Source organism: Cherax quadricarinatus, chromosome 80 (genome assembly GCF_038502225.1).
Source record: "Cherax quadricarinatus isolate ZL_2023a chromosome 80, ASM3850222v1, whole genome shotgun sequence".
Classification (NCBI taxonomy): domain Eukaryota; kingdom Metazoa; phylum Arthropoda; class Malacostraca; order Decapoda; family Parastacidae; genus Cherax; species Cherax quadricarinatus.
In genome coordinates this window covers 2,718,274-2,739,064 of record NC_091371.1, presented here as the reverse complement: position 1 = coordinate 2,739,064, position 20,791 = coordinate 2,718,274, and the positions used below count along the sequence as shown (strand labels likewise).

Sequence of the window (20,791 nt, the reverse complement as noted above, 5' to 3'; positions counted from 1 at the left end):
CTCCTGGGTTGTGGGAGGGGGAGTTCCTGGCTTGGGAGGGGGAGCTAGTGACTTGGGAGGGGGAGCTAGTGACTTGGGAGGGGGAGCGCATGGCTAGGGAGGGGGAGCTCCTGGCTTGCGGGAGGGGGAGCTCATGGTTTGTTGGAAAGGGAGTTTCTGGCTTGGGAGGGGGATCTCCTGGCTTGGGGGAGGGGGAGCTCCTGGCTTGGGGGAGGGGGGGGAGCTCCTGGCTTGTGGGAGGGGGTAAATTAGGATAGGGAGCACAGTTATCCTGGAATCTGAAACGGGTAGATAGGAGTTTGGGCGATAATAATGACCCGTACCACCAGCACGACTGGCTGGGGACGAAGTGCTAGCAATAGCATTAAAAGCAGCGGGAAACGCTAGACCTGTAGGAGACATGGAACCCTTCCAGAATGGAAGGGTGATGGACTGATTACTTTGTCTTTACATCTCTAATGCTTAGGTTGCCTCCTCTGTATTCGACTAAAGATGCCTTCTGTGTAGGCGAAACGTTTCGCAATAAAGTTACCTAACTATTGCATGTGTGAAGAATGGTTTTGAAAACCGACAAGTTGAAGAATTGTGACACTTATGCAACATGTGTTGCATATTGCATATGTATCTTAAGAAAACTGTCAAGAAGGGAAAAGCACTTGGCGCTCTTGGCAATAGAAAACAAACATGAACCAAGCCAAACAATCATAATGAAGCTACAAGCATAAATAATTATATAGCATAAACAACAATATCAACTTTGGTTGTCGCAAAAAAAACATTTGGTTGCTAGAACTTGAGTATCGACTTAATACAGAGGAACAGTTACACGAGACAAATTTATTGCAGCAGTCGGTACTGTATTCAGAATTCGATCCCAGTCCAGGACTGGAAGTAACGCAAGGGAGGCGTTAGCGGCGGCTGCGGAAGCTATGTCAACGGTAGTGCCGCCAGCAAAGGCGACAACAGTGGCAGTGTTGACAGGGGTGGCGGCGCCAGTGGCCGTGACATCAGCAGCTACAACACAAGATCATGTATCGCTGCTCACTCTTAAGAGTGAGCAGAGGCAACGTCATGCAAGTGTGACGATGAGACCAATTAAACGTCTTGCAGTCTGGTAGTAGGTAGGTAGGCAGCCTATGATGCGAGTGAATGGTCGATGAAGACAAATTTTAGTTACTCAGAAATTGGAAAACTTGAAGAAATAAGAGCTAGAAAAAGAGTAAAAAAATTAACTACACAATTGAGCGAGAAACTAATGTAAAGGACTTGATAATGTGAGAGGATCTCACTTTCAAAGATCACAACAGTGTCGTTATCACAACGGCGATTAAAATAATAGAAATGATAATTAGAACCTTCAAAACAAGGGGTGCCAAACTAATCATAATTCGTTTTAAGTCGCTTGTTCTCTCTAGACTGAAATACTGCTGTACAGTAACCCCTTTCAAGGCAGACAAAACTGCAGATCGGGAGAATATATACAGAGAATTTTCACTGCATATATAGATACAGTCAAGCATCTCAATTAATGGGACTGTTATTAGTCCCTCCACCTGTATTGCTTGAAATGCAGGCGAGAAAGATACCTCATAATTTACACATGAAAAATCTTAGAGGGAGTAGACCCAAATATTTACACACAAAAAAATCACTCCCTACGAAAACAAAAGATTCGGCAGACGATGCAGTATCTACACAATGAAAAGCAGGTGGTGCTATGAGTACACTAAGAAAATTCATTTAGTGTCAAAGGCCCAAGACTGTTCATAAGTTAACCGCATAATGGGGATTATCAGTAGACCCCTGGCTGTCTTCAGGAGATCAACCAAAATCTTCGAATGGGCCACTCAAAACAATATGAAGTTCAACAAGGAGAAATTTCAACTACTCAGATAAGGGAAACTTGAAATTTAAAATGTTAGGGTATACGACAAATTCTAACCATACAATAGAGCGGAAAAGTAATGTGAAGGATCTGGGAGTGATAATGTCAGAGGATCTCGCCTTCAAAGACCACAACAATGTATCTGCCTCATCCGCTAGGAAAATGATAGGATGGATAATGAGAACCTTCAAAACTAGGGATGCCAAGCCCATGATAATTCTCTTCAAATCGCTTGTGCTCTCTAGGCTGGAATACTGCTGTACACAAACGGCCCCCTTCAAGGCTGGCGACATTGCAGACCAGGAGAGTATACAAAGAACTTTCACGGCACACATAAGTGCGATAAGGCACCTAAACTACTGGGAACGGTTGAAGGTCCTTGATCTGTACTCCCTGGAACGCAGGCGAGAGATACATGATAGTATACACTTGGAAGGTCCTGGAGGGATTGGTACCAAACCTGCACACGAAAATCACTCCCTATGAAAGCAAAAGACTCGGCAGGAGATGTAACCTTCCCCCGATGAAAAGCAGGGGCGCCACGAGTACACTGAGAGACAACACAATGAGTATCCGGGGCCCAAGACTGTTCAACTGCCTCCCAGCATAAATAAGGGAGGTTACCAATAGACCCCTGGCTGTCTTTAAGGCAATGGACAGGCACCTAAAGTCAGTACCTGACCAACCGGGCTGTGGTTCGTACGTCAGCTTGCGTGCGGCCAGCAGTAACAGCCTGGTTGATCAAACCCTGATCCACCATGAGGCCTGGTCTCAGACCGAGCAGCGGGGGCGTTGACCCCCGATATCCTCTTCAGGTAAACTGAAGGTACACAGTGCAGGATATATGCTGACACTGCAGGATATATGCTGACACTGCAGGATATATTCTGACACTGCAGGATATATGCTGACACTGCAGGATATACAAGTTCACCAGTGTCAACAGTTTGCGTTCATCAGTAAACTATCAGTTAATTATGGCGTAGCAAGTGTAATGATTGACCTGCCTACAACGACAACCTAACTGAACGTATCAGGAGTGACGGCTCACCTGCCTCCAGCGACCACCTAATTGAGTTTTATAATTTATTATCGGGCAGTTTATTCGGGTTAATTAGGTGGTCGTTAGAAGCAGGCGAGTCCTACATTTGACACACCTGTTCATTTCTGTACACACTTAACAGGTGAAGGGCTCTTGATCCGAGGAACTGGAGCTAGTTCTCCTTTCCTTCGGATCAAAGCTGATTTACCTCCCATTCCCAAGGGTCAGTCCATGCGGGTTTAGCGCTTCTCTTTAACAATAGATAGAATTTTCTTCAGTTGCCTTTTCCTCAAAGTGTCTGTTGTCCTGTCTGTGCGTGTCTGTTGTCCTGTAGGTGTGTGTGTCTGTTGTCCTGTAGGTGTGTGTGTCTGTTGTCCTGTAGGTGTGTATGTCTGTTGTCCTGTGTGTGTGTTGTCCTGTAGGTGTGTGTGTGCTGTCCTGTGTGTGTCTGTTGTCCTGTAGGTGTGTGTGTGCTGTCCTGTGTGTGTCTGTTGTCCTGTAGGTGTGTGTGTGTGTGTGCTGTCCTGTGTGTGTGTCTGTTGTCCTGTAGGTGTGTATGTGTGTTGTCCTGTGTGTGTGTGTTGTCCTCTGTGTGTGTGTTGTCCTGTGTGTATCTGTTGTCCTGTAGGTGTGTGTGTGTTGTCCTGTGTGTATCTGTTGTCCTGTAGGTGTGTGTGTGCTGTCCTGTGTGTGTCTGTTGTCCTGTGTGTGTGTGTCTGTTGTCCTGTGTGTGTTTATCTGTTGTCCTGTAGGTGTGTGTGTGCTGTCCTGTGTCTGTTGTCCTGTAGGTGTGTGTGTACTGTCCTGTGTGTGTCTGTTGTCCTGTAGGTGTGTGTGTGTACTGTCCTGTGTGTGTGTGTGTCTGTTGTCCTGTAGGTGTGTGTGTGTTGTCCTGTGTGTGTCTGTTGTTCTGTGTCTGTTGTTCTGTGTCTGTTGTCCTGTAGGTGTGTGTGTGTGCTGTCCTGTGTGTGTCTGTTGTCCTGTAGGTGTGTGTGTGCTGTCCTGTGTGTATGTGTGTGTGTCTTGTCCTGTAGGTGTGTGTGTGTGTTGTCCTGTGTGTGTCTGTTGTCCTGTGTCTGTTGTCCTGTTTGTGTGTGTGTGTTGTCCTGTAGGTGTGTGTGTGTTGTCCTGTAGGTGTGTGTGTGTTGTCCTGTGTGTGTGTGTGTGTGTGTGTGTGTGTGTGTGTCCTGTGTGTGTGTGTGTGTTGTCCTGTGTGTGTGTGTTGTCCTGTAGGTGTGTGTGTGTGTGTGTGTGTGTGTGTGTTGTCCTGTCTGTGTGTGTTTGTCCTGTAGGTGTGTCTATTGTCCTGTAGGTGTGTATTGTCCTGTAGGTGTGTCTATTGTCCTGTAGGTGTGTCTATTGTCCTGTAGGTGTGTCTATTGTCCTGTGTGTGTGTGTCTGTAGGTGTGTGTCTGTAGGTGTGTGTCTGTAGTCCTGTCTGTGTGTGTCTTATCCTGTAGGTGTGTATGTGTTGTCCTGTCTGTGTGTGTGTTGTCCTGTCTGTGTTGACCTGTCTGTGTATATCTGTTGTCCTGTGTGTCGTTGTCCTGTCTGTCTGTTGTCCTTTAGGTGTGTCTGTTGTTTTTTCTGTGTGTGTTGTCCTGTCTGTGAGTGTGTGTTGTCCTGTCTGTGAGTGTTGTCTGTGTGTGTTGTCTTGTTTGTGAGTGTTGTCTGTGTGCGTGTCTTGTCCTGTCTGTGTCTGTTGCCCTGTCTTGTGTCTGTCTTTATGCTCAGTGGATGAAACCAGCCAAATCTTCACGCTGGGTTCACTTCACGCTGGGTTCACTTCACTCTGGGTTCACTTCACGTTGGGTTCACTTCAAGCTGGGTTCACTTCAAGCTGGGTTCACTTCAAGCTGGGTTCACTTCAAGCTGGGTTCACTTCAAGCTGGGTTCACTTCAAGCTGGGTTCACTTCAAGCTGGGTTCCATGTAATCTAAGTTGCAGACTCCAAACTTTGTTTTGGGTGACCCAGGGTGTTTATAGCAGCAGTGGGTCTACTGTCACTTATCTGAGTACCACACCCACACCACACCCACACCACACCCACACCACACCCACACCACACCCCACCCTACACACACATCCCACCCACACCCCACATCACACCCACACCACACCCACCCCCCACCCACACCATGCTATTTATATGCATATTGAAGCTTAAAATTCAGGTACGTCAACAAACGCTCAGATGAGCGTTTGTTGACGTTGAAACACACAATAGAAAACTTCTCTCTTGGTCTATATTCCATCATATTTCATATTAATTTAACATCATAATAATGGACTTATACTCAAAATTAATGTTTTTTCTAACCCCGCCCACACGACGCCCACACCCACAAAAATCGTCCACACCACGCCCACCCTTCAAAACTGTACGGACGAGTCTACTGGAAGATCAGTGGTCAGGTTAGGTAAAATTTGTCAGGAAACAGGATAAGCGTTTCCTGGAGCTTTTGGTCATCTGACTGAGGCCTTCCGCTGGCTTACCGGTCCACCTCTAAAATCATGGTAAGAGCCAGCAGAGATTAGAGTCACCATTAAGTGCAACACAGTACAGTAACAGTGCAACACAGTACAGTAGCACAGTGCAACACAGTACAGTAGCACAGTGCAACACAGTACAGTAACAGTGCAACACAGTACAGTAACAGTGCAACAGTACAGTAACAGTGCAACACAGTACAGTAACAGTGCAACACAGTACAGTAACAGTGCAACACAGTACAGTAACAGTGCAACAGTACAGTAACAGTGCAACAGTACAGTAACAGTGCAACACAGTACAGTAACAGTGCAACACAGTACAATAACAGTGCAACATAGTACAGTAACAGTGCAACAGTACAGTAACAGTGCAACACAGTACAGTAACAGTACAGTACAGTAACAGTACAGTACAGTAACAGTACAGTACAGTAACAGTACAGTACAGTAACAGTACAGTACAGTAACAGTACAGTACAGTAACAGTACAGTACAGTAACAGTACAGTACAGTAACAGTACAGTACAGTAACAGTACAGTACAGTAACAGTGCAGCACAGTACAGTAACAGTGCAACACAGTACAGTAACACTGTGCAACACAGTACAGTAACAGTGCAACACAGTACAGTAACACTGTGCAACACAGTACAGTAACACTGTGCAACACAGTACAGTAACAGTGCAACACAGTACAGTAACACTGTGCAACACAGTACAGTAACAGTGTAACAGTACAGTAACAGTGCAACACAGTACAGTAGCACAGTGAAACACAGTACAGTAACACTGTGCAACACAAAACACAGTAAGACTGACCTTCCACTCTTCGTGATGATCATCTCGGTGCCCAGGTCGTGGAACTTCTCCCAGAGATCCTTAGTCTCCAGGTAGCAGGTGACGCCTCTCAGGTCGTCACAGTTGCACGACCCCTCCAGACGCGCCCTCTTAGAGTCCCGACCATCCGAGGAGGTGGTACTCTTGGGACTGGTGGCGTCGTCGGGGTCGTCCTTGGCGGCGTCGGAGGACGAGGTGACTTCGGGGGGCTCCTGGTCGTCGTCGTCAGGCATGGACAGTGGGTGTGGCGATGGTGTCCTTGATAACTTCCCTGCAACAGAGAGTGCAATGTTGAGTCACGAAATCGTAATAATGCAATTGAAAACGAATTAGGGAACGTGTGGGGTTTGAACCCTGGGCAATTGAGACCTAAGACGTGGTCACAGGCCAGTGCGTTAACCACTCAGCCAGCTGGCTGAATCTTATTAGAGACAGCTGGCCCAGTGTTCAAGCCCCTACCCAGCGGGTAGGGGCTTGAACCCGCGGTCACTGAGTCATAAAACTCCAGACCGACGCCTTATTCACTGGGCCCGCTGTGAGTTTTAGAACTCACTGGCCATGGGTTTAAACTCCGCCCGTTCCCTGGTTTAATTTACAATGTCGATTATGCTAGAGAAAGAGTGACAATATTGTGACCTATGTGGAGGTGGCATTATATGCCCAGCCCTGGAGGAAGGAAGGGCAATTTCTGCTCTCTGAAGAGTGTACAGGGATGCTGGAGTTGGAGAGTAATCTGAAGTGTGATTTATATTTTTTTTTATATAGATTCGCCGGTATTCTCCCGGCCCGTACCTTTTCCAAGTGGTGGCCCGGCCTTGGCTCCCTCTTTAGGGAGTGTCTGAGACCTAAGTCTCCTATGGGAGGAGGCACAAGTACCTCCTCATCTTTGGGACCAAGTGTCCCCATGCCTAGCTTCTCGTAGGGAGAACCTAGGCCTCTCTGATCTGCCATCCCCGCCCCAAGGGGGTTATTGGGAATGGCAGTCTTGTGAATTGCAAGCTCGGGCTGAGGCACCTACCCTACCCTAGAAGGGCTGGGCATGGTGTCGATCCTGAAGTGTGATGTCACCACACCTCTAAATGTGGTTTAAATAATTCAGAAAACCAACAAGTTGGAGAATGATACACTTGTGCAACATCTGTGAATCTTTACTGAGGAAAAGTTTCGCCAACCAGTGGTTTCTTGAGTCCAGTGCAGATAAGAACAGTGGAAGATGAGGAGTAGTAGTTTGAGGTAATCAGTCCCTCATGCTGAGGGACTGATTTTCCTACTATATGCTGCACAAATGTCTCACTCCTCAAAGTTTTGGAAAAACAGCGATAGAACAAATAATGGTTTAGGTATTGTCTTCTGTGGGTAACACTGCCACAGCGAGAGACGGCCTTCCAGGTAAACAAAAGAGATTTATATTTATTAATGTGGGTGATTCCATCATGCTGCCTCATGCCTGTGGAAATAAAGCAATATGCGTGTTATGGCATTTATTAAGACATTTCGCCCACCAGGAATTTAATCAATATTGTCTTATTTACAAACTGTTGACATGTAAACTACCGTTACATCACCTAATTAGCTAACACAGTTCAGGTGAGTTAGTGTTACCCAACTCCCCGTTAGTACATATTTTTTTCCATTTCTGCTTCAAAACATGTTTGTTATGTAGATGAATGGTTCAGAGAACCGACATGTTGATAAATTAGACACATGTGCAACTCTTGGGTATCTTTGAGGAAACGTTTCGCCACACAGTGGCTTCATCAAGATTCTCCTTTGTATGGACTGATGAAGCCACTGTGTGGCGAAACGTTTCCTCAATAAAGATACCCAAGAGTTGCACATGTGTCTAATTTATCAACATGTCGGTTCTCTGAACCATTCATCTACAAACCTGTCAGACACTGCAACTTCTTGGGATCTTAATACTTGGGAATTCTTCGCTTGCCTAATTCTTGGGCACGACCTACTTCAACATTGAACAAATGTTACACGACCTATGACTTCTGCACCTCTCCTGCCAACGGTTTATAAGCTCCTTCTCAGCACGTATGCCGTATTCTATTCAAGATTGATGGACTGACCACATCGACTCAAGGTTGAGGGACTGATTACCTCATTCTCATCCTGTTCTTCAAGATTCTCCTTTGTATGGACTGATGAACCCACTGTGTGGCGAAACGTTTCCTCAATAAAGATACCCAAGAGTTGCACATGTGTCTAATTTATCAACGTGTTTGTTATACTTCAACATCTCGTCCAAAAATTACATCGGCTGTACAAATCCGGATTTCTGGTCATGTGGTCCATTATTACAATAAACTTGGCTGCCCCTGTGCGTGTTTATATATGGTCTACGCTTCTGTTTATAGTATTCCTACGAGGTGCACAATAACGTTGTCGTCCACGGAATGGCTATGGGACGCACATTAGACTAGCCACCTCGGCGATATAATTAAATATATTTTCTTCGTTCTAGGAAGGTAGTTAATAAGAGATTTGTGTCGCTGAAATTCTAAGGGGAAAAGTTTCTGATTCACTTTATTTTTTTCTCTGGCAGTGTGCAGGTCTGCTGGTTACAGTTCTTAAGCTTCTGGCAGTGCGCGGGTCTGCTGGCTGCAGTGCGCAGGACTGCTGGTTACAGTTCTTAAGCTTCTGGCAGTGCGCGGGTCTGCTGGTTACAGTTCTTAAGCTTCTGGCAGTGCGCAGGTCTGCTGGCTGCAGTGCGCAGATCTGCTGGTTATAGTTCTTAAGCTTCTGGCAGTGCGCGGGTCTGCTGGTTACAGTTCTTAAGCTTCTGGCAGTGCGCGGGTCTGCTGGCTGCAGTGCGCAGGTCTGCTGGCTGCAGAGCGCGGGTCTGCTGGCTGTAGTGCGCGGGTCTGCTGGCTGCAGTGCGCAGGTCTGCTGGCTGCAGTGCGCAGGTCTGCTGGCTGCAGTGTGCGGGTCTGCTGGCTGCAGTGCGCGGGTCTGCTGGCTGCAGTGCGCGGCTCTGCTGGCTGCAGTGAGCGGGTCTGCGGGCGGCAGTGCGCGGGTCTGCTGGCTGCAGTGCGTGGGTCTGCTGGCTGCAGTGTGCGGGTCTGCTGGCTGCAGTGCGCGGGTCTGCTGGCTGCAGTGCGCGGGTCTGCTGGCTGCAGTGCGCGGGTCTGCTGGCTGCAGTGCGGGGGTCTGCTGGCTGCAGTGTGCGGGTCTGCTGGCTGCAGTGCGCGGGTCTGCTGGCTGCAGTGCGCAGGTATCTTTTTCTCTGATGATAAATAAGATAGCAGAGCAATACTTGGGAATCTTTACATCCGGAATAAGGACTCCCCAAGTGTTGCACTAGTGTCTCATTTATCGTCTTCTCGGTTTTCTAAATCAATTATTTAAATTCTTTTCGTCTACGTCGCCCGTCAGCGCCATCTGTAAGCCTGGGATATGCACCATCAATTTGGTTCCTGCCTCTTTCAGTCTAATTATACTTTTTTCCTTGTGTTGTCAGGAGAGCCTTGTTCCTTTCTTCTCTGTGTTCATGCTGGTGAGGGGCTCTTGATCTAGGGAATTTGATCTGTGCTCCAGTTCCTTGAATCAAGCCTGAGTGTTTTACCCCCCACAGGAGCTGTATAATCCCTTCGGGCTTAGCTCTCCCACATGATAATAATCTCTGTGTTCCTTTTGTTCACGTTTACACCTTCGTTATACTTCATTCTTATGTTAGTGCTACTGTCTTGTGCTTTCAGTTATTGTAGGTCGTGGTAATGTTTCTGTCTGTGTTCGTGAGTTATCCTGAGCCACCGTACTGTGGCCTTAACGTAATTTTAATAACTCGCCACCAATTTGATACAGCTTCACCCAGCTTACTTTAAAGCTTGTAACACATTTTCAGCCCAGCCCATAGGAGTGATCCCCCAGACGTGCGGGTGTTGTATATTGGTGACTGAACGTGGAGCCAGCCTCTTCTACTGCACTCAAGGTTCACTTCAAGATTCATCGAGTGTGGCTCCAGTGGAAATAGTTTATCCTTTATCCTGTGTCTTGTAAGCTCCCAGCTGCAACACCATCGCTCGTGTCACCTTGTTACCAGCACCATAGTTTGTTCACACAGTGACCTAGTCACCATCCTCACCTGCCACCTTGTTACCACCACTATCTCTTCACAGTTTTTTACTAAATCGTATACCAATCCTATACCATTCGTTGGTTTTAGTAGTATACGCAATCGTATACCATTCGTTGGTTTTAGTAGTATACGCAATCGTATACCATTCGTTGGTTTTAGTAGTATACACAATCGTATACCATTCGTTGGTTTTAGTAGTATACACAATCGTATACCATTCGTTGGTTTTAGTAGCATACACAATCGTATACCATTCATTGGTTTTAGTAGTATACACAATCGTATACCATTCGTTGGTTTTAGTAGTAAACACAATCCTATACCATTCGTTGGTTTTAGTAGTATACAAAATCCTATACCATTCGTTGGTTTTAGTAGTATACACAATCCTATACCATTCGTTGGTTTTAGTAGTATACACAATCCTATACCATTCGTTGGTTTTAGTAGTATACACAATCCTATACCATTCGTTGGTTTTAGTAGTATACACAATCGTATACCATTCGTTGGTTTTAGTAGTATACACAATCCTATACCATTCGTTGGTTTTAGTAGTATACCCACATAACTATCACGAGTTTCCTGTTATTTACGTCTTACCAGATTATATCAGTTTATTTTCTTTATTCTTGAAGTTTCTATTCATACTTTTCAATACTTTGTGTAATTTTGTGCAATTATTTAATACCTTCATCCTGTTTATTTAATGGTATTATATTTTTCCATGTTTTTTTTCCCCATTTTCCAGAGCAGGGAAGGTGACCTCCTCCTCCCAGATGGATTATTATTATAATCAAGGGGGAAGCACTAAACCCGGAGGATTATACAGCGCCTGGGGGGGGGATGTGGAAGGCATTCAGGCTTAATTCGGGGAACTGGAGCACAGATCCAATTCCCTAAATCAAGAGCCCCTCACCAACATCAAGGAACCTTCGTTTTTTCTCAAGAAAAAAGGCAAATGAGGTTTTTTTTTTGAGACTACAAAGAATATAAGATTTGTATAAGAGGATTAGGTGTTGGATTTGAATAATAATAATTATAATGTAATAATGAGGATAATAATAATGAAAAATGTGGATATTTTATCATTCTTAAATTGTGGAAAGTCTGGTATATTTTCCGAATGACGAGAGTTGGTAACCCTGACGAACAAAGGAAGGAACATGACTCACGAAATCGTAATGACACGATTGTAAACAAACCATACCATGGGTGGGGTTTGAACCCGCGGTCAGAGAGTCTCAAAACTCTAGACCGTCGCGTTAGCCACTAGGACAGCTAGTTGGATGAATCTTGTTGAAGCTAGCTGGCCCAGTGGCTAACGCGACGGTCTGGAGTTTTGAGACTGACCGCGGGTTCAAACCCCACCCGTGGTATGGTTTGTTTTGAAGAAAGGAACCCACTTTCTCCCTCCCCTCACCTACTAGGGGTGAAGAGGGGAAAGTGGGGATAGTTGAAGTATAGATGGGGGGAGAGGAAGGCAAACCCTTCATTTATAATTATTGAATCTGGTTAACTTGTTTCAAAGAATAGTGGAATATACAGTCATAACCCGGCCTACGTCATTAATTGGTTCCAAGAGCTGTGACTTTTACCTGAAGTTTACCTGGAGGGGGTTTCAGGGGTCAGTGCCCCCGCGGCTCTGTGACCAGGCCTCGTGGTAACCCGGTTTTTGACGTAAACCGGACGTAACGCCTTAAAAATACCATAGAATAACGACAAACACCGTAAGATTAGCGTAATAACTTGTGAAAGAAAACAACTATTGCTAAACTTTACAAAACATTAAAAACATATTTTAGACGTATTTTTTAAAGAATAACGAACACAATTCAAAAATTATGACGTAGGTGACGTTGCTGAGTGGCCTAAAAGCGAATTTGACGCAGACCGAAATGACGTAAAGCGGGGAGTAACTGTATATAAATGACGTAGAGAGGTATAACTGTTTTTAAATGACGTACAGCGAGGTGTAACTGTTTATAAATAATAACAGTGTAATTGTGTGGATCCACAATGTAAACTTGTGTATATATGAGACTGATCAAACACCTTGTGAAAACGTTGAAAAATCGGTGCACCTTAATGTTATAATTATCTATAGATCATATGCAAGCATAACAAGCACCTTGTGACACCTTCATGTGACACCTTCATGTGACACCTTCATGTGACACCTTCATGTGACGCCATGTGACACTATGTGACGCCTTCATGTGACGCCTTCATGTGACGCCTTCATGTGACACCTTCATGTGACACCATGTGACACCATGTGACACCATGTGACGCCTTCATGTGACGCCTTCATGTGACGCCTTCATGTGACACCTTCATGTGACACCATGTGACGCCATGTGACGCCTTCATGCGACGCCTTCATGCGACGCCTTCATGCGACGCCTTCATGCGACGCCTTCATGCGACGCCTTCATGCGACGCCTTCATGCGACGCCTTCATGCGACGCCTTCATGCGACGCCTTCATGCGACGCCTTCATGCGACGCCTTCATGCGACGCCTTCATGCGACGCCTTCATGCGACGCCTTCATGCGACGCCTTCATGCGACGCCTTCATGCGACAACTCTAGGTGGCAGGAGTTCAGTTGCAATCTGCACCTTGCAGAAGTTGGACCTCGGTTTGGTAGACGAATCTATTGCTACCTATTAAAACTACAGCCAGAGCACAAGAATGTCTCCTTACGGTCCTCTACAGTCCCTCTCTATGTCCACATCTCCAACTCCAAGGCTGAGGGACTGATTACCTCGCCTTTAGTACATAGTTCCACAGTCTTCCCATTACGTCCTTAAATTTGTACTGATAAAGCCACTGGATGGCGAAACGTCCACAAATAAAGATACCAGCAGTAACAACGGCCAGCAGTAACAGCTTGGTTGGTCAGGCCCTGATCCACCGGGAGGCTTGGTCGTGGACCAGGCCGCGGGGGCGTTGATTCCCGGAATACCCTCCAGGTAGACTCTAGGTAGACCCCCGATGTGGCATATGTGTCTAATTCGTTTCAGAATCTATTGATACTGTCATATATATCAATACTACAAATCCTGTTAAGAGAAGAGCTTCAACTTAGCCACTTATAGGTAAATCATAGTTAGGAATTGTGAAAGTTCAAATTGTAAATTTAGACAGAAAATGTTAAGAGGGAAGGCAGCGTGGAGACGCTAAGAGGAAGGCAGCGTGGAGACGCTAAGAGGAAGGCAGCGTGGAGACGCTAAGAGGAAGGCAGCGTGGAGACGCTAAGAGGAAGGCAGCGTGGAGACGCTAAGAGGAAGGCAGCGTAGAGACGCTAAGAGGAAGGCAGCGTGGAGACGCTAAGAGGAAGGCAGCGTGGAGACGCTAAGAGGAAGGCAGCGTAGAGACGCTAAGAAGAAGGCAGCGTGGAGACGCTAAGAAGAGGGAAGGCAGCGTGGAGACGCTAAGAGGAAGGCAGCGTGGAGACGCTAAGAGGAAGGCAGCGTGGAGACGCTAAGAGGAAGGCAGCGTGGAGACGCTAGGAGGAAGGCAGCGTGGAGACGCTAAGAGGAAGGCAGCGTGGAGACGCTAAAAGGAAGGCAGCGTGGAGACGCTAAGAAGAGGGAAGGCAGCGTGGAGACGCTAAGAGGAAGGCAGCGTGGAGACGCTAAGAGGAAGGCAGCGTGGAGACGCTAAGAAGAGGGAAGGCAGCGTGGAGACGCTAAGAGGAAGGCAGCGTGGAGACGCTAAAAGGAAGGCAGCGTGGAGACGCTAAGAAGAGGGAAGGCAGCGTGGAGACGCTAAGAGGAAGGCAGCGTGGAGACGCTAAGAGGAAGGCAGCGTGGAGACGCTAAGAAGAGGGAAGGCAGCGTGGAGACGCTAAGAAGAGGGAAGACAGCGTGGAGAAACTAAGAGGAAGAGAGGCAGCGTCACAGCAAGAGATGCAATAATTCCTGTAATGCTAGTAGACGTGAAATTCACCCCCGAAATAAAGTGCGAGCACATCTAATACTAAGCACACAAAGAACTACCTCATACTGAACGTAATTTGACGTCTCCAGAAGGGAATAACAAACGACAAGGAACAATATTTTAAGATGGACAACTCAGCTTCCAAGTGTTGCAGGAATGCATCATCTCGCCTGGTCATGGACCGGGCCGCGGGGGCGTTGATCCCCGGAATAACCTCCAGGTAACCTCCAGGTAACAGTATCTTACAAGATCACTTCCCCTCAACATTTACTACACCTGTACACTAAGAACATCATAGTGGCTGGAACATAGCCAGATTGCACACTATATGAAGTATTTACGCTATTAACCTTCCCAATAAATTTGATTAATCTGATCTCTTAAATTAAGATATATATCATAGTTCACGTGTTGTACAATAGTTTCTGTATTAGAGGTCACTGATATTAATAGTAATCATCGTAATGCTCAATTCATGGTTATATTAGCGTCCATTTTTTTATTAATAACTATTTGTAAATTTAATAGTGAATAAAGATCAATTTTTCTATTCTAGTCCGAGATTTTATTTTGGGTATGGGATGCTGGATGACGTGTAGATATGATCGAGGGAGTGTGATGTCAGCGAGTGTGATGTCAGCGAGTGTGATGTCAGCAAGAGTGATGTCAGCGAGAGCGATGTCAGAGAGAGCGATGTCAGCGAGAGCGATGTCAGCGAGAGTGATGCCAGCGAGAGCGATGTCAGCGAGAGCGATGCCAGCGAGAGCGATGCCAGCGAGAGCGATGTCAGCGAGAGTGATGCCAGCGAGAGCGATGCCAGCGAGAGCGATGTCAGCGAGAGTGATGCCAGCGAGAGCGATGTCAGCGAGAGCGATGTCAGCGAGAGCGATGCCAGCGAGAGCGATGTCAGCGAGAGTGATGCCAGCGAGAGCGATGCCAGCGAGAGCGATGTCAGCGAGAGTGATGCCAGCGAGAGCGATGTCAGCGAGAGCGATGCCAGCGAGAGCGATGTCTGCGAGAGTGATGTCAGCGAGAGCGATGCCAGCGAGAGCGATGTCTGCGAGAGTGATGTCAGCGAGAGCGATGCCAGCGAGAGCGATGTCAGCGAGAGTGATGTCAGCGTCCTCTTCAGTTCTTAAGAAATGCTGGATGGATGTCAATTTGAGAAAGTAAGTTAATTTGTAACTCATATACAATAACAATAATTTTTAAAGGGGGTGGACTGGTAAGCCTGTGGAAGGCCTCGGTCATATGATCATAAGCTCCAGCTGTGGGTCTTCATATGACTAAGACCCGCGTAAGGAAACACTTGTCCTGACAAATCTTACCTCGCCTCATCTATTGCTTCAGTCACTCCATACTTCCACATAAATCTAAAATAATTCACCTTAAAATTATTTAATTTAATATGTAACATTGTTTGCCTAAAATATCTAAAAATTTGTATAAACAGTTTTCTAGAGTCTTTGAGTGCTGTCAGGGAGCAATGGAACGAACGTTCACTTTTCTTACTTCCAATAGAGAGAAGTGATTTTGAGTTGATAAATCTTGAGGCAGGAAAGGAGCAATCTACATTGGGATATCTGGAGATAATGTTGCTTTAAAAATGGCGATTTATAACGTTGTGTGAAGATTAAACTGAAAGTGAGTCTCTGATACTCTCTTAAATGACTTGAGACATTATGACAGTTAACCTAACGCACGGAGGATTCTAACCCATGGCAAGCCTGCTAGGCTTGCCATGGCCTACCATGGATCCTATATTAGTTGAAAACTATTTGTTTGATAGACTTTTCTCTCCTCCGCTTTCTATTTTGCCTCTTACAGTTATGCTTTCAGTCAGTGGGACGAGATAGGAGGGGAAACTGCAAGTAACTTAACTTGTTTAATAATATAAGGAACAGATGGACCACAGGTGTGGTTTTGACTTGTGTGTGGTGTATATGGAGTGCGAACGTCTGGCCTTGTCTTGAGAATCAGTTTCGAATTTCTCCTGTTTCTTCCCCTGGAACGTCTGACGCCCCGACCAATTGCCCGCTGCTGGGTAATTGGTAGGGGTGTCATACAGAAACTCGTCATTGGGGAAATCCTGGTGTTGTTTTGATTCGGGTGGATGAGAAGGATGACTGATTCTGCCCGAGTTTCGACAAGAGGCCTACCTGATTTGACTAGGAACTTATTATTCCCGTTTTTCTCTCCAGAGGAAACCTTGTTTCTATTACAATTAGAGCCCAACTATGGCAATTTTATAACGGACTCCCGGGAAGCAGGATTCAAGAAAGGCCTTTAGTGGCCCTTAACCACTCCAACAACAAGAATATTTTTTGTTGTAGTGCGGAATAGTATATAGATGACAAGTAAAGGAATCCATCACTGGTTTGGTTACTTTAACATTCTCAGGGTATTTTGAACCACGATTACCGTATCGAAGTTGTTCCTGAAATCAGAAGTGACTGTAGTCAGGAAGTGTAATGGTGAGTGTTGTCTTGTGAAGTGGCCAGACCCACCTTCCTACTGCAGGTGCAGCCCAATCTGAGGCCAGACTCACCTTCCTGCTGCAGGTACAGCCCAGTCTGAGGCCAGACTCACCTTCCTGCTGCAGGTACAGCCCAGTCTGAGGCCAGACTCACCTTCCTGCTGCAGGTACAGCCCAGTCCGCGGCCAGACTCACCTTCCTTCTGCAAGTGTAGCCCAGTCTGAGGCCAGACTCACCTTCCTGCTGCAGGTGCAGCCCAGTTTGGAGCCAGACAGTGTTCACTTCATCAGTCTTTGATGGAATGAGCACATCGACTCCAGGCTGAGGAACTAATTACCTCAAACTCCTCATCTTTCACCGTTCTCTGTAATAAACCGAAGAAGCAACTGGCTGGCGATACGTTTCGGTAATAAAGATTCCCAAATATTGCATTAGTGTCTCATTTTTCAAATTTTAAGTATCTTATGAGAAGACACATTTACTGTTTCCTGGCGGATGCTGCACCGGTGGCCATCGAGAGTGAAGCTACATCATCTGCAGCTAAGATGGATGTTGTTCCAGCAGTGGGTGCGCTCTTGCGCTTCCATGACAAAGTTAATGATTCTGCTTAGGTAGATTGGATACCTGATTACCTGGAGTCTACCTAGAGGTTGTTCCGGGGGTCAACGTTCCCGCGGCCCGGTCCATAACCAGGCCTCTCGGTGGATCAGGGCCTGATCAACCAGGCTGTTACTACTGGCCGCCCGTAATGCAACGTACTAACGACAGTCTGGCTGATCGGGTACTGACTTTAGGGATCTGTCCAGTTTCCTCTTGAAGGCAGCCAGGGGCCTATTGGTAATCCCCCTTATGTGTGCTGTCTATAAATACGTCAGCTCGCAGAAAGTAAGTCTTGTACTCGTAAAGTGGAAAATAGCTCTTAACGCGCATCGTAATGCAATGTTGACATAATGGCTCCTTGGCGCTGGTGTTCGGACACCGGTGAACTATGGGTCCCATGACTCACAAAACCCCACCGAACGAGTGGGATTTGAACCCATGGAGAGTGAGTCTCACTTGCCATGGGCTCAAGCCCCACCCGTTCCATGGTTTATAGGACCTATGACAGGAACGCAGGATAAACCCGTCAGATATTCACCAAAATCGACGACGTTTCAGTCCTGAATCATTGTCAAGTCACAACAAAGGCGAGAAACGTAGAGAAGGCCAGTAGACAATATCTACAGTGAGCTGCTGGGGCCATCAGCTGTGCTGAAGGAGTCTGAGAAACAGTGACTGCAGGTGGAGATAAGTGATCCATAACTGTGTTGCACACACTGTAACAATGTTGGAGAAGCTTCAGATGTATGTTCCACACAGTGTAACAATGTTGGAGAAGCCTCGGTTGTATGTTCCACACAGTGTAACAATGTTGGAGAAGCCTCAGTTGTATGTTCATCACAGTGTAACAATGTTGGAGAAGCCTCAGTTGTATGTTCATCACAGTGTAACAATGTTGGAGAAGCCTCAGTTGTATGTTCCACACAGTGTAACAATGTTGGAGAAGCTTCAGTTGTATGTTCCACACAGTGTAACAATGTTGGAGAAGCTTCAGTTGTATGTTCCACACAGTGTAACAATGTTGGAGAAGCTTCAGTTGTATGTTCCACACAGTGTAACAATGTTGGAGAAGCTTCAGTTGTATGTTCCACACAGTGTAACAATGTTGGAGAAGCCTCAGTTGTATGTTCCACACAGTGTAACAATGTTGGAGAAGCTTCTCCTCCAGGTCTCTTGCATGAACAATTCTGCTCACAGTTACGAGACTGGAACAATCCATACACAAAAAAAAGCGAAAAGCTTAAACGTTTACAACCTTAAACTACGTTTAAATGCTTAAATGACGCTTAAAAACCTTAAACTACGTCTAAAAGCTTAAACGACGTTTATGCGTGACAACGGACCGGCCTGGACCACTCTCAAATCAAAACGTTTTTTTTCTCTCGGTCCAGGACGAACCTAGACGCTGTTATATTTATATTTTGTAATTATGGGTTAACTACCTGTTGAGCGAAACGTCGCCTTGTGCACAAGCTGTCACTGGAACGACGTTTCTCTCTGAGTAGAGCGAAAAGTTGTCTCAGTGATTCGCACGAAGGACAAGTTTCGATACAAGTTGCAGAATGTGCAGACAAGTGTGTGAACATAAGTACGAGGTTCAAGGCCATTTACCGAAAGAACGTTTCGCTCACCAGGAACTGTATCAATGAAGACCCTGATGGGCGAAACGTCTTCTCAGTAAAATAGAAAGGTGCTTCATAGCACGTCGTATTCAATTTACAATGGCTGGAGTCGAGCAGCTGGCTGGAGTCGAGCAGCTGGCTGGAGTCGAGCAGCTGGCTGGAGTCGAGCACCTGGCTGGAGTCGAGCAGCTGGCTGGACCATAGCATCTGACCGTGTCAGTCGTATTTACGAGATATAAACAAGAGTGATACACGTACATATATTCGCGTAATTTCGAGTTCAACCTGACATCATACACCAGTAGGCCTATAGCACTGCTCAACTTTTTTATTGTTTAACCAAGGAGACAAAACCCTACCCTCCAGTCACCACCCTAATTTTTATCGGAAAGGAATTCGATCAATTTATCGTGAACGATAACTACTGAGAGAGGCATTGATAAATTTCTTTATTTATCAGTGTTATTAATGTTGCTGTTCTCGATACTCAGAGTTCTTCGTAATTTTTATTTTTATTGGCCGTCTTCCAGGTATTGTCGAACGCAGTTTATTGTTGTAACTTTTTTCAATGTTCCGAGAAGTTGTAAACTGTTCTGGTATAAAGTTTCAGGTATAAATTGTACAGGTAGAAGTTGTTCAGGTGTAAGTTGTATAGGTACAAGTTGTTCAGGTGTAAGTTGTATAGGTACAAGTTGTTCAGGTGTAAGTTGTATAGGTACAAGTTGTTCAGGTGTAAGTTGTATAGGTACAAGTTGTTCAGGTGTAAACTGTACAGGTACAAATTGTTCAGGTGTAAACTGTACAGGTACAAATTGTTCAGGTGTAAACTGTACAGGTACAAATTGTTCAGGTGTAAACTGTACAGGTACAAATTGTTCAGGTGTAAACTGTACAGGTACAAATTGTTCAGGTGTAAACTGTACAGGTACAAATTGTTCAGGTGTAAACTGTACAGGTACAAATTGTTCAGGTGTAAACTGTACAGGTACAAATTGTTCAGGTGTAAACTGTACAGGTACAAATTGTTCAGGTGTAAACTGTACAGGTACAAATTGTTCAGGTGTAAACTGTACAGGTACAAATTGTTCAGGTGTAAACTGTACAGGTACAAATTGTTCAGGTGTATACTGTACAGGTACAAATTGTTCAGGCGTAAATTGTACAGGTACAGATCATACAGGTATAAGTTGTACAGGCACAAATCGTCAGGGTTCAAACTGTACAAGTAAAAAGTGTGCAGATATAAATTGTACATGTATAAATTGTACGGGTACAAATCGTTAATGTATAAATTGTACTGGTAAAAAAAAAATCAATGTAAACTGTGCAGATATTTAAGGATTAAAATTAAACAAATAATTATTTTGGTATAATTTGTTCAGGTATAACTGAACTTGTCTCCATTGAACCTGTCGTTCCTTCAGGCGCTTTGTGACCCTTGTGGTCTTAGCGCTTCTCCCTAAACATAATAATATTAATAATAATAATAATAATAATAATAATAAATAACGCTTATCCAAATTGTCTCAAACAAAATAGGATAATTAACATTATATTCAGGGGAGAAGCGCTGTACCCGTTGGGGTCACAGCACCTGGGGAATGTGGGGGTAATCAGATTTGAGCCAACCAATGGGAAGGAAAGCTCCAATTTTTTGGATCAAGAGCCCTTTCCCCGAAGGGTGTCTACCTCATAGATTCGTATTCCCTTCCTAACTTTTCTCTCTCTCTCTATCCCCTTCTCTCTCTCCCCTTCTCTCTCTCCCCTTCTCTCTCTCCCCTTCTCTCTCTCTCTCTCTCTCTCT

The 20,791-nt window shown here is 45.5% G+C and overlaps 1 protein-coding gene across 1 annotated transcript in view; it reads right to left on the bottom strand.

Moving 5' to 3' along the window:
* The window catches only part of LOC128702294 (T-box transcription factor TBX20), a 790,238-nt gene that overhangs the window by 549,855 nt on the left and 219,592 nt on the right, over window positions 1–20,791 (bottom strand). Inside the window, exon 4 of the mRNA XM_070102074.1 lies at window positions 6,239–6,527. Within this exon, the coding sequence (XP_069958175.1) occupies window positions 6,239–6,527 (289 nt within the window). The remainder of the gene's footprint in view (window positions 1–6,238; window positions 6,528–20,791) is intronic.